The sequence below is a fragment of the Pectinophora gossypiella genome, chromosome 10, assembly GCF_024362695.1.
Source record: "Pectinophora gossypiella chromosome 10, ilPecGoss1.1, whole genome shotgun sequence".
Classification (NCBI taxonomy): domain Eukaryota; kingdom Metazoa; phylum Arthropoda; class Insecta; order Lepidoptera; family Gelechiidae; genus Pectinophora; species Pectinophora gossypiella.
Genome location: NC_065413.1, coordinates 9,444,240 through 9,456,579, shown reverse-complemented (window position 1 = coordinate 9,456,579; position 12,340 = coordinate 9,444,240). Strand labels below are relative to the sequence as shown.

The 12,340-nt window shown below is 36.2% G+C and overlaps 2 protein-coding genes across 2 annotated transcripts; both read right to left on the bottom strand.

The window, feature by feature from the left end:
- Nucleotides 1-390: 390 nt before the first annotated feature.
- LOC126370146 (uncharacterized protein CG16817-like) lies at nucleotides 391-1,141 on the bottom strand. The gene has a single exon (XM_050014900.1). It carries the CDS (start codon nucleotides 994-996, stop codon nucleotides 502-504), a length of 495 nt encoding a protein of 164 aa, XP_049870857.1. The 5' UTR covers nucleotides 997-1,141; the 3' UTR covers nucleotides 391-501.
- A 2,652-nt stretch (nucleotides 1,142-3,793) lies between these two features.
- LOC126370080 (programmed cell death protein 2-like) lies at nucleotides 3,794-12,249 on the bottom strand. The gene is made up of 8 exons (XM_050014795.1): nucleotides 11,915-12,249; nucleotides 11,667-11,833; nucleotides 11,224-11,418; nucleotides 10,557-10,669; nucleotides 9,776-9,900; nucleotides 9,423-9,576; nucleotides 9,021-9,168; nucleotides 3,794-6,026 (listed from the first exon to the last, which is right to left on the bottom strand). The coding sequence occupies exons 1-8, from the start codon at nucleotides 12,020-12,022 to the stop codon at nucleotides 5,738-5,740; spliced, it is 1,299 nt and encodes a 432-aa protein (XP_049870752.1). The 5' UTR covers nucleotides 12,023-12,249; the 3' UTR covers nucleotides 3,794-5,737.
- Between the last annotated feature and the right edge of the window lie 91 nt (nucleotides 12,250-12,340).

The window sequence follows — 12,340 nt, the reverse complement described above, 5'->3', positions numbered from 1 at the left end:
CATCATGTTGTGTAGGATTTATGTTTGATATGGACTTTTTTTATATTTCTTTAAAACTTTTTTTTGCATTATTGATATAAATGTCAAGGTTGTGCATGATAGTACGTCTAGGAGTGAGAGATACAACTCATTAACTGATAACCCGCATGGTGAAAGGTTATTGCCCAAATCTCTCATTTCATGATTTTGGGAAGGACATTTACAGCCATAATGATAAGGTCATCATTTTCTGAACTTGCATAGGCTCTGAAGGGGATACCCCCTCAGCTGGACAGGATATTGCAAAAGATATCCAAACATGAAACCAGGGAGATGGGGTTCTTGTTTATATATTATGATGGCTGTTTCCAAGATCCAACTTGGATTAACTTCTATAAATGAAAAGATTCATAAGTTTGTGAAGTAATTTTATTATAACTGTAAAAACCTTAAAATATACAAGTCATAATGTACTGTTGTCAAGTTAATTAATAAGGTATATTATTGCTATGACTGGGGGTTTCATTCGAGATCTGGTAAGTTTTCATCATCTGAGTCATCTTCCAGATCATCGAAGGAGGGTTTGTCGGCTTTGTCACCGGCGCCGCCACCCATCGTCCGCAGCATCTCTTCGATGTCGTAGTTGTTGCCGCCTCCGTCTTCATCTTCGTCATCCTCATCTTTCCATTTGTTAAAGTCTACCTTTAGGTAGTGTGGTTTTTTCTTGTCTTTAGTGAGTGATGGCCAATAGGGCGCATCTTTTTTCTCTTTACGAAGCACCATTTCTATGCACCTGCCTTTATTTACGAAACCACTATTTTCGGGAACCACTGCATTGTACAAAGGTATAGTTACCTCGTGGGCTCTGTTGTCCTGCGCATTGACGCCTTTAAAATACACTGAGTCTTTTTCTATTTTAATAATGGGATCTTTGGCCTCAACGTTAAACGTAAGAAGAACGTCTTCTTTGCGTTGTGCCCATAAAACTGGCGGAGGAACTGGAGTTTCATTAGACATTATTATGCAGGTGCAAAAGAAACTCGGTTAAGTCTAACGTGTGAAATAATTGATCAAACACAATTCTAATGCGGTATGCAACAAATCAAAACCACGATGATCAAAATTCTATTCACCGACTCGCCGTATCATTTATGGAAAGAAGTGTGGCTAGAATAAAGGAATACAATTTTACTATTATATGTGCGTGGTATTTTTAACTGTTAAATAAATGATTTCCATATCTTAAATTATATAACTATATATAGAACTGATTATTATTCATATTAAAATTATAATTTACCTTAATGTTTGATGCTCCAGAAATTAAATGTCTTCCAAAAAATCTTTATTACTGTTCTACCATATAGTATATTTTACCTTTACTGACAACACTTTAAATGTCACGCATTTTCTCGTTCTTTCCGAAAGCATTTGGATACACGTACAATGATTTTCTTAATTCGGATACACTAGTAATATAGAACTTCTAGATTTTTCTAGAATGGGTTATTTTTAAATGCGAAAATGTGTTTTCTAAAGTGCTGTCTGGAAAATGTAGATTTATATTCACGTGTAAGTACAATCATTGATGTATAATAATTTTATTACATTAACTACACTTCTCATCAAAAAAATCGAAACACCTTGCAAGTTTACGTTTTGTCAGGATTATCAGAAAAATGTGTACATTTAGGAATAAATGTTAAATGTCGTTTAATAGTGAGTAATATGAGCTTATCAAATCTTAATGTTAATGTTCTAAATTTAAATGAATTTTTCATAGGTTTCGTATTTTGTTAAATGAGTCATTTTTATTCCGTATGGAGTATAAAGGAAATGGATAAAACAACACACGTAAATGAAAAAAAAAGCTAAAAAACGTTTATTTATTAACTTGTATTCCCTCCCCGAGCTCTAATTACTGCTTCCATACGGTTCTTCATCGATCGGATGAGAGTCACGATCACATGCTGTGGTATATTGTCCCATTCCTCTTGGATTGCATCTTGCAGCTGGCTAAGTGTTTCTGGGGCAGGATCTCTTGCTCGAATTCGTCTCTTTAATTCATCCCACAGATGTTCAATGGGATTCATGTCCGGGCTTCTTGCTGGCCATTCCATAATAGAGATATCGACTTCGTTAAGATAATCTCGTACGACGCCCGCGGTGTGAGCCCTAGCATTGTCGTGCATGAATATGAAGCCGTTGCCAATAAAATGTGCATAGGGCATCACATGAGGCTCGAGACACTCTTCGACGTACCGATGACAGTTTAGTGCAGGCAGACGTGGCCCAGACACGAAAGCAAGCTCTGTCTTACCGTCGGCGCTGATTCCTCCCCAAACCGTCCACGAACCGCCACCATAGCTGACCTTTTCTTCAATGCAGCATTGTGCATAGCGTTCTCCGTCTCTTCTGTAGACCTTGTTCCTTCCGTCGTTACCATACAGCATAATTTTACACTCATCAGAAAAGAGAACTTTGCTCCACTGTAGGTATGACCAATTTAGGTGCTCACGTGCAAAGTTAAGGCGCGCTCTTCGATGGTCTGCAGTTAATTTCGGCCCATTTGCTGGCTTATGCGGTACCAGTCCACGATCCTTCAACCTTCTTCTAATTGTAGAGTCACTTACAGCCACCCTTCGTACAACACGAAGCCGCTGCTGCAGTTGAAAAGCGTTAAGGCGTCGATTTCTTAAAGAAGATGTTACAATAAATCGATCATCTCGCTCAGAAGTGACCCGATTCCTGCCAGATCCTGAACGGCGCGTGAACAAACCAGTCTCCCGATAACGTTTATAGACTCTATGAACAGATGACAGGCTTAGATGCAGTCTTGCAGCCACAACACGCTGACTAAGGCCAGAATCCAGCAATGCCACAACTTGGGCGGCTTCTGTGGGCGAAGTATCCATACGTTTTAGAAAAAAAACCTTTTTTCAGACGTCCCAAAGTCACAGTATTGAAATAAAAAACAAAAAGTTTAAGGATAGGCGCCAATTTTTAGTTTTTAAACGCTAAATGTACTCCAACCCTAAACACACATTTGTCTCAAAACAGTGATTCATTTCGTTTATAAGATAAACAAATGAAATTCTAATTTTGAATTTAGAATTTTCGCTTATTACTGTAATGGCCAAACTGCCAGCTATACATTTATGTATTTTTTTTCATCGTATGAATTCTTTTTTGTGTTAAATTCGGACAGAAACAATGAAAACGGAAGTGTTTCGATTTTTTTGATGAGAAGTGTATAACCGTAAATATATTGCGTGACTTGGAAATAAAACTAAGGGTCCAGTATTTATTACGCTTTATTGGTGGGTGCTACAGTGGGAGCGATTATACAATCGGAACATTCTCGGGAACGCCACGTTATCTTAAAACTTTATATCAGCAGTGACTGAAAGTTGTCATTGATTACTTATGGCTCTGCCCACCCCATTAGGGATTATGGGCGTGAGTTTGGTTTATTTGTGATTTGTTTAATGAACCTTGATGTCATTTTGAATTTTGTGTGAACTCCAACTCTCATGAGAAGGGGAACTATGATGGCGGTCTCCCCCCCCCCCCCATAACGTAGCATGAGTAGACAGAGGTAAATCCCCTAACGCGAAATAGATGGGTGTGATTTTTTCGCACTACAAGACAGAACTATTTAAAAAAAAATACTTCCAAAAAAACAAATGGTAAATATCTGAGGTAAATATAGAATGGACGGATGAAATAGTTATGTCTTTAAAGAAGAACATCCTCCTAGCTATTCAATAACATACCTAACGCAAGAGGTGGAACGAAAAATAAAGAGAACAAATATTTTTGCTTATCTATTTTAATCAGAAGACGGATAATATATAATAGAACATGATTTGGGGGGGTTAAAAAGGCCACATCAAAGCAATTCATATTGCTATTTGACATTTACTTTTATATGTGCAAATGTCAAATTGCACTATTGCTTTCTTTGGAGTAATAAATATAGGTATGGATCGGCACTAGTATACATTTCAATAATTAAATCACAGTTACTAATTACTTCCTTATATTTGCTATATATCTACAATGTGCTTACACAACAATAAAACAAGTAATTAATGAAAGAAATATTTAAAATGTGCCGAATAAAATTGATTGTAATTATAATGTTCGCAGACAAAGAGAAAATACAAGATTTAATATTTTAAAATATAGTTATATATATTTGGGGCGGAGAGTTCAGTTCAATACATATTTGCATTCTCATATTTGAAGGCATTTATTAAGCACATATCGCCATTAGCCTTTTAAATCTACTTAGATAAAACCGAAAACAAATGGTCGCTACGTAATTAGCTGGCACTGAAGAAATAAGCCTAGTCCGCAATGGTCTACTGACTAGACTAGATATACTGTAAACCAACACACGTCTTATCACGTTAGTATAACAGGAAGCTCGGTAAGGTGTGTACAGTCATAAGCAATATCATGTACCCACTTTAGAACCTTGTCGCACTATCATATTTGACATTTAATGAGACTTACAGTTTAATTTGTCAAAAATGTTAATGTGACATGGTTTCAAAGTGTATACATATTAGTACTCGTGACCGAACCTCTGACTACCCTAATTGCCAACATAGTCGTGAGCTTATGTTACGTGTTATTCCTATACATTAAATTTATTTTCCCCCGTAAAACTTCAAGTCCTTCAAAGTTTTATCTTATTTGGCAGTTCATAAAATGGCGTCTTTGAAAGTCTTAATTCTATACAACAATAATCGAGATCGTCTTCAATTAACAATCTACACTTCTGATTTATGGTAGATTACTACTTGCAAAGCGAACTAGGTGCACTTAATAATAAATAATCTATATAAATTTACCATTACTACTCAAATTTATGGTAATGGAAATTACATCACAGACAATTTATTTTAACTTTCAGTTTTTCTCAATATTACATAAATAAACAGGGGGGTTAAAAAGGCCACATCGAAACAATTCATCTAAAAAAGCAATATTGCTATTTGACATTTGTTTGCATTGCGCACTTACTTTTTATGCGCAAATGTCAAATTGCAATATTGCTTTTCGATGTGGCCTTATTAACCCTCAGAACAAAATTTCAAAAAATAATTTTAATGGAAAATAATTGTTGTACAATTATAACGTCATGAATTCCAAAGGAAACTTTCCATTTGTTGCCATAATAACTTTCGACTACCTAGAGTTCCTTACATACAAAATAGTTAATTAAATAAATAATTACACATAATTGGTTACAGCTAAGAAATGATCGAAAAATACTACATTTTATAGGTATTGGAAAGAGAACAAGTACCTATTTATTTTTATAATGTGAACCGATAAGCTTCAGGTTTTTGAAACATTAGTTTACCCGTGTGGAGGAATTATAGAATTCGTGTAAGAATAGGAAATAGCGCAATTTTGCGACAAATCTGTCTCAGGTTGAAATGAGAAGTATAGATATTTCGATGCTACACTTTATCTCTTAAATCAATAAAAAAAAAATAAAGTGGACTATGGTAAGGGACACATTATTAGCAAAATAGACAATTTCATTTTAAGATTATTGTTAGGATTATTGGTTTTTAGCATTATTGTTATTTGAAGTGACAAACGTGACCTACAATGAACGTAGATTCTCAGCCCCGGGATGGCACCCAGCTGTTACCGCAGCCAATAAACTATACACTAAATCTCTAATTCTTTTAACATCGGTTTCAAAGACAGGGTGTAGAACTTGTCGACAGTGCCTTTAAACAACCTCTTGTTGGAAGACGACGGTTTCTTGGACGAGAGTGTCGTTCGGTTGCCAACAGCTTTGAGAGCAGGTGAATATGAGGACTGAGAGGAAGTGCAGGTGTGAGAGGGCGATGTTAGTCGGGGCTACGCGCAGGGTTTCGGCGAACTCTGGGACCAGTTGCAGCTCGCAGGCGAGGCGGGCGCCGCAGCGGGCGCAGGCCGAGGGCGCGGCCGCGGCGCCGGGGGAGCCCGCCGCCGACGGCAGCGGGGCGCCCAGCAGCGGCGGCTGCTCGCGGCTGTACCTGCAGTTTATGACGATGTTAGTGTTGCCCGATAATCGACTGTATATCGAATAATAATTGATTATTTTCTAAGCCCCTGAATAATATAGATACTATCGATTGAATCGATACTATCGATACTGGAAATTCTACAATTATATCGATTATAATATAACAATTGTTAGATATAATCGATTATTGTGATATAATCGATTATTCGGTAACGCTAAACCTCAGAACAATAACTAAAGCATAGAAGGAAGGCTAAAATAAGAATTCAGAAACTATAAACCGGCTCTCTTCTAGCTTACGACACAAACTATGAGTGAGAAAAGGACAAATGATTCGCTCTTTGCTTCATTTTTTCCGAGGTTGTCACAACATGAAATGTCATTTGGACCTATTGGACTCATTTTAACTCGGCCAAATACATAGTAACATACATAAGAAGATTTTACTTATATTTACCGAACTATTTGACACGGTCGCGTCAACTGTGTTTACGAGTGTCTTGTGTTCAGATTGTTTTAAGTGATAATTTAACAATATTTTTTCCAAATAAATGGAAAGAAACTTTTATTTATATCAAATAATTGAGTGTCTCGACTGTGTGACATTATGTCTTGTGTGGTATGGGGCTGCAGCTCACATTCAGGAAGAAAAGAAAATAGCCAACAACTTCTGTCGTTTCATCGGTAAGTTTTTTGTAATTTTCTAGTGAAATGTGAACTGCTGAACAATTTTAGGAAAGTAATATGTTTTGCTGAATAGATTTGTAGCATAAAATATTTGAGATATCCATTATATTATACGTTTCATCGATGAATACGGAATTGATTTGAGGTTATGTTAATTGTCCATAGTGATGTACTAAAATTATCGATACTTTTAATTTTTAGATTTCCTGTAGACGATAACAAAGAGAAAGAATGGATAATTCGCATTAATAGACGAAATTGGATTCCAAATAAGTACAGCCGTATTTGCTCGAAACATTTTACTGCGGATTCATTTATGTGTGTTCCTAATTCAAAGTGGAGGCGTCTTCGAGACGATGCTATTCCTACATTGAACATTATAGATCAGACAGATGAAATGGTGTTTAAATTTAAATTTCAGCCTAGCCTGCATCATCTCACTGCTGGATAGATAGATAAGATATTTGTATCATGTTATCACAACACGTTTATACTATCTATCATTCAACTACATATTATTATGTACTTAATAAACTTAGTATATACTAAGTCTGTAGTTGTTTTATGCCTAAACAATTATGAGTTGTACACGTTTTATATAAGTAAATTATTATTATCTTTGATTTCAGATATTAAATCCAAAAGTGTCGACTGGATTTACATGAAAAGGTATATCAAATAATTTTCTTTTTTTATATTTTTAACATGATATACATATATAGAGTGTATAATTCAACCAGCTGCACAATGCACTTAAATCAGATATATTTTACTTTTATTTTTATAGATTATTTTGTACATATACTATTTTAACATTATTATTAAACTTTATTTCAGTCAGTTCAAGAAGACGAGATGAAAAATTTAAAAGAAAAGCTGAACAAGTCCCGCCTCAAGATCAAACGACTTAATGAAAAAAAAAAAAACAATGTGACAGGGTGTCACAAAGACAGTTTCTAAGCAAATTGACACTGTTTAGAAATTAATACATTTGTATTTATTGTAAATATAATGTACATAATTAATAACGTGTGAAATAAATACTTGCTAATGAAAATGAACAGATTTACGATCTAATTTATATTTCATTTTACCTCCTGTTCTTATTTACTCCTACTCCAACACTCCAGGTTGATACGAACTGCGCCCAATAAAGAATGTAATGAATGTTATAGATTTGTGTAAGCGACTTAGATAAATCTTGACTAAACCTTCCTTTACAAATACAAATATACTTTATTGCACACAACATACAATACTTACAAGTTTTACACGAAAGATACAGTACACCACCTACCTACCTTTTACTTTCCCTTTCTGTTCTCTTATGAATACTTGTATGCCGTATTTTTTTAAGTATAATGCTATATCTAGTAGGTACGAGTATGGTAATCCTAGTATTGAAACAGCTTGTAGCCCTAGTAAAGACCGCCATTTTATGTTTACAGAGTGGCACGTTTTTTCTGTAGGTATTTCCAGTCCATACTCTTTTCTATGTCTATGGCGTGACCCCATCGGGCCTCTTACCGTCTGTGCGGCTTAGACCCGGCGGCGGCGGTTCCAATTTGCACGGCACGTCGATCGACACCAGTGCACGGCGGATGACATCATAAATAAATTCGAATATTACAAAATACTTACCGATGAAACGATAACAGTTGGCTATTTTCTTTCCTTCCTGAATGTGAGCTGCAGCTCCAAACTAATATAAACCAGACAATATAATCCAAAAATGGTTAGATACTTACCTATCAGAGACAGAGTCTCCTTTCATCAAGAAGAAGATAATTGCATCCTACAAAAAGAAATTTTGTAAAAAAAATTTATCGACATTAATTGTAAGTAAATTTAATTTTATCGACATATTACTAAAGTGAAACCCAACACTAGGCAATGAAAAACTTGTGACAACCTACGAAATTACGAAACAATTTTTGTATATGCGTCTTTGTCTAACATTACGCCGGTTCCGTAAGATAAAGTAGAGCAGAATTATAGAGTTCTGTTGCTATTTTAGCCTTCCTTCTATGCTTTAGTTATTGTTCTGAGCGCTAAACGATGATTAGTCCCGATTTTAGCGGACAAAAATGTACTTTATTTTATTATGACAAAGCGCCCTTATTCATTTATGATAGGCACAAAAGTTCTTTTTAAAAACTCTTTTATTTCTTCAGTGCCAGCTTTGCCTTCGGTTTTATCTAACTAGATAAATCAAGGGCTTCAGTGAATACTAAAATTATAAACTATTTGGGCGATATACTATACCTATTGGGCGTATACGCGTAAATTAGAGAAACAAGTTGTAGGACGAACTAACCTAAGTATCTGCCCAGGGTTATTGCGCAGGCGCGTGAGGAACGCGTGGAACAGCTTGTCCCCGTGCAGCGGCGCCGCGTCCTCGTACGGCTCGTCCTCGGAGCCCCCGCCCCCTGCGCGGTCGCCGCCGCCGCATGCTTCGATCTCCGCTGAAATATCAAATAAGTTACTACACTTATACTAGTACTCAAATTCCGTACAAGCCCCATACAAACTGTCAGTTTATGTGTATTTTGCAACTATAACCAAATCGTATTTTTGATATTTGACAACTACCCATTAGGTCTACACAAACAGTGTGTTCACCCCAGGTGAGAGCCTTAAGCGCTCCCCATTTGTCCGGCCAAGTAGTTAATGACATTTTTGGCAAATTTACAATAAGTCATGTCAAGAAATTAGTCACCATTTTCCCTCTTATATTTATTGAGCAGCTCAGTAACTCGGTCGTCGTTGTTGGAGTGCTTCCTCCATTCCTCTTCCACGTATATGAATTTGGGCAGGAACTGCAGGGGCGCACACATTAGCCGACTTCGCAAGTCCGGTGGTAGCTCTGCCGTCTGAAATTATAAACGTTGATGTTTATAATAATACTTAATGTATAGGGGGGTTCATGACTGTTCGAAAAACCATGACTTTTTTAAAAAAAAAAAACAAATTTTCTATTATCTAAAGCTTTTCGAGAAAATAAAATATTTTAAGAGGTATAAAATAAGCGTTTGTATTTTTTATGTAAAATATCCGAAAACTATCATGTACCTGCTGCAGCAGCGCCTCGACGTCATTGCCGGGCGCGGTGGGCGTGTCCACGGTGACTAACCCAGGCTCGTCGCCGCCCTCCAGCTCCGCGGCGGCTACCGGCGCACCGATAGCGCCTACTGCACCTACATTCGGGAATTAATGTTATAACTATCACTAGCCTATATGAATTCAACTTCAAAACTTTTTATTTAACTAAGCATATAGAACAGATGTACAATGGTAAAATAAATAAATTAAATATCATTCTTAGTATCTTAATGTAAAAACTCTGAATACACACATAAATAACCTATATACGTCCCACTGCAGGGCACAAGCCTCCTCTCAATCAACCGGAGAGGGTATGGAGCATACTCCACCACTCTCTCTGAATATAAAATGATTTCATGCTTAGGAAGGCAAAAATATAGGGCAGTGGTTTCCCTCTTGTCTTCCGCCCTGCAGTACTCTGTCTGACGCGAATAGGATGGCGCCCAGAGTCGTCTATTTCAAAGCTGGACTCCTGTCCTGTCTCCGAACAGAACTGACAGTTAGATATATTTTTGTGCCCAAACATGCGATCGGTTAACTGACCATAACCAGTTATTATGACTTGGTTTTAAGTGGCACGCAGACAGGCCCCCTCATTAGAAAGAGAGAGAGAGAGAGAAAATTAGAGGGCTGCCTTCAACTGACAGTAACTGCTGGCACTGATTACTGACAGTTGTTACTGATTGGATGCTAATAAATAACTAACTACCTATCCTTAATCATAAATGTACCATTAAAATGATGTTACCTTGGACAGGAGACATGTTAGCGTTGTGGGCATCAAACACTTGAAGGTTTCCCAGCGCTTGTTCTACAGTCTCCAGTTCAAATGAATTGCTCTCTTCATCTTCATCTGAATTCCTAATCAACAGTAATATAATTCAATATTATTTTAATTGTATGTCAGTTCTGCTAATCTATCCTACAGGCAAACAACTTAAGGCATTCCTTGTTAGGTTATCCTTTGTCATAAGATAAATTAGTCTTGAACTAACTGAACTAACACAGTGATACAATGAATTACTAACAAAATATGTTTATTCTGAAATATTTATTTTTACCAGGAGCCATTTTACAGTTTACGGTTTAAGAAATTTATTTTTCCAAAAGAATACAATTCATTTAACTAAAGAAATACAAAATACCTTAAATTAAAATTAACTTAGTGAGTGACGGATGGATGCGTAAATGCTATTAGTGGTAAATAATTATTAAGGTTTCAATAACTCAGAAAATCACTATGAGACAAACAAAATCTATCTATGCTACAATAAACCTAGTGTACTAATATTTTATCTTATTATAAAGTTTTTAATTAATTTAATGTTGGTAGTTCCTAAACACTAATCACTATAAATTTTGCTATTTTATATCATTTTAGAGGAGGATTACAGGCTGTCTGAATAATAGCTTACCTCTGCATACCATTTTTAGGGCTGGCATTATCCACATTCATAACATTGCCATTGGCTGTATCTCCATTATCATTTTCATCCCATTCATCTGCTCCATTGCACCACATCATATTACTCTCAGTACTCGGCATCACTACAGTGGTACTAGACTGACTGCTCGAGTTATCTTGGAATTGACTTCGTACACATAACCAGCTGGAAACATTGTTAAAATAACATATTGATAAAACAAATAAGTCTTTAACCTCTGGTATGAAAAATAAACTTGTTAATTGCAAAACATTGGGGATTATTATTCATGAATTGTCAAATTTAAGTTCTATTAGAAGCAATAGACTACATACTTCACCCAAGTACTGTATCAATACCTAATTCATAGCTTTCCTTATCCCAGTATGCATTATATTCATGTACGTATTAGCAATGGTTATTTTCGTATTCACCTTTCTGACTGGATCCAGCAGTTTGGACTTATGCACGCGAAAACATAAAGGGTGCGATGGTAAACAGAATTCTCCAGAGGTGCATAGCATTGCACCACTAACAACCTGTGTAAACCACACAATGGACATTTCGACGAAAGCTGCAAGTTCTCGACAGGCGGCCAATCCTAAAAAATCACGCAAATTAAAACAAAACGTGATAGTAAAACGTGATAACAGCTACAATAAAAAATACAACCAAAACTTACAGGAAAACCACCGATTTTATTCACTGTATAGTTGAGTAGCGTCTGGTTTTTATCCCCAATCACTTCTTCTTCGTATCCCAGATAAACTTTGCCTTGTTGTTTTGCCATTTTAATTCATGAAAACCTATTTTAAAATCTCGCACGATCGATGAAATCCGCGAATCCGTGACCGTGAATGACGTTTGATTTTTTTTGCAGGTTTTGGCTTGGTTCCCACGATCAAATGTTTATATATATTTTTTTTCAGATTATGATAAAACTTTTCACCGAAAGTTGTAATGTTTTTATAAATGTAACTGTTTGATTATCTTTCTGATATAGCGCCTGACGCCACGCGTCAGAGCAATGTAAGGGAACTGTAGTGGGCATGCCGCATGCATGATATATAGTGGAGTACGTAACAAAGGAGGATAAAATTTCCTCACG

Coding starts and splice junctions, on each gene's coding strand:
- LOC126370146 (XM_050014900.1), bottom strand. CDS start 996: ATGTCTAATGAAACTCCAGTTCCTCCGCCAGTTTTATGGGCACAACGC.
- LOC126370080 (XM_050014795.1), bottom strand. CDS start 12,022: ATGGCAAAACAACAAGGCAAAGTTTATCTGGGATACGAAGAAGAAGTG. Junction 10,670..11,223: donor CCTAAAAATGGTATGCAGAG/GTAAGCTATTAT, acceptor ACTGTTGATTAG/GAATTCAGATGAAGATGAAG. Junction 9,901..10,556: donor TAACATGTCTCCTGTCCAAG/GTAACATCATTT, acceptor TCCCGAATGTAG/GTGCAGTAGGCGCTATCGGT.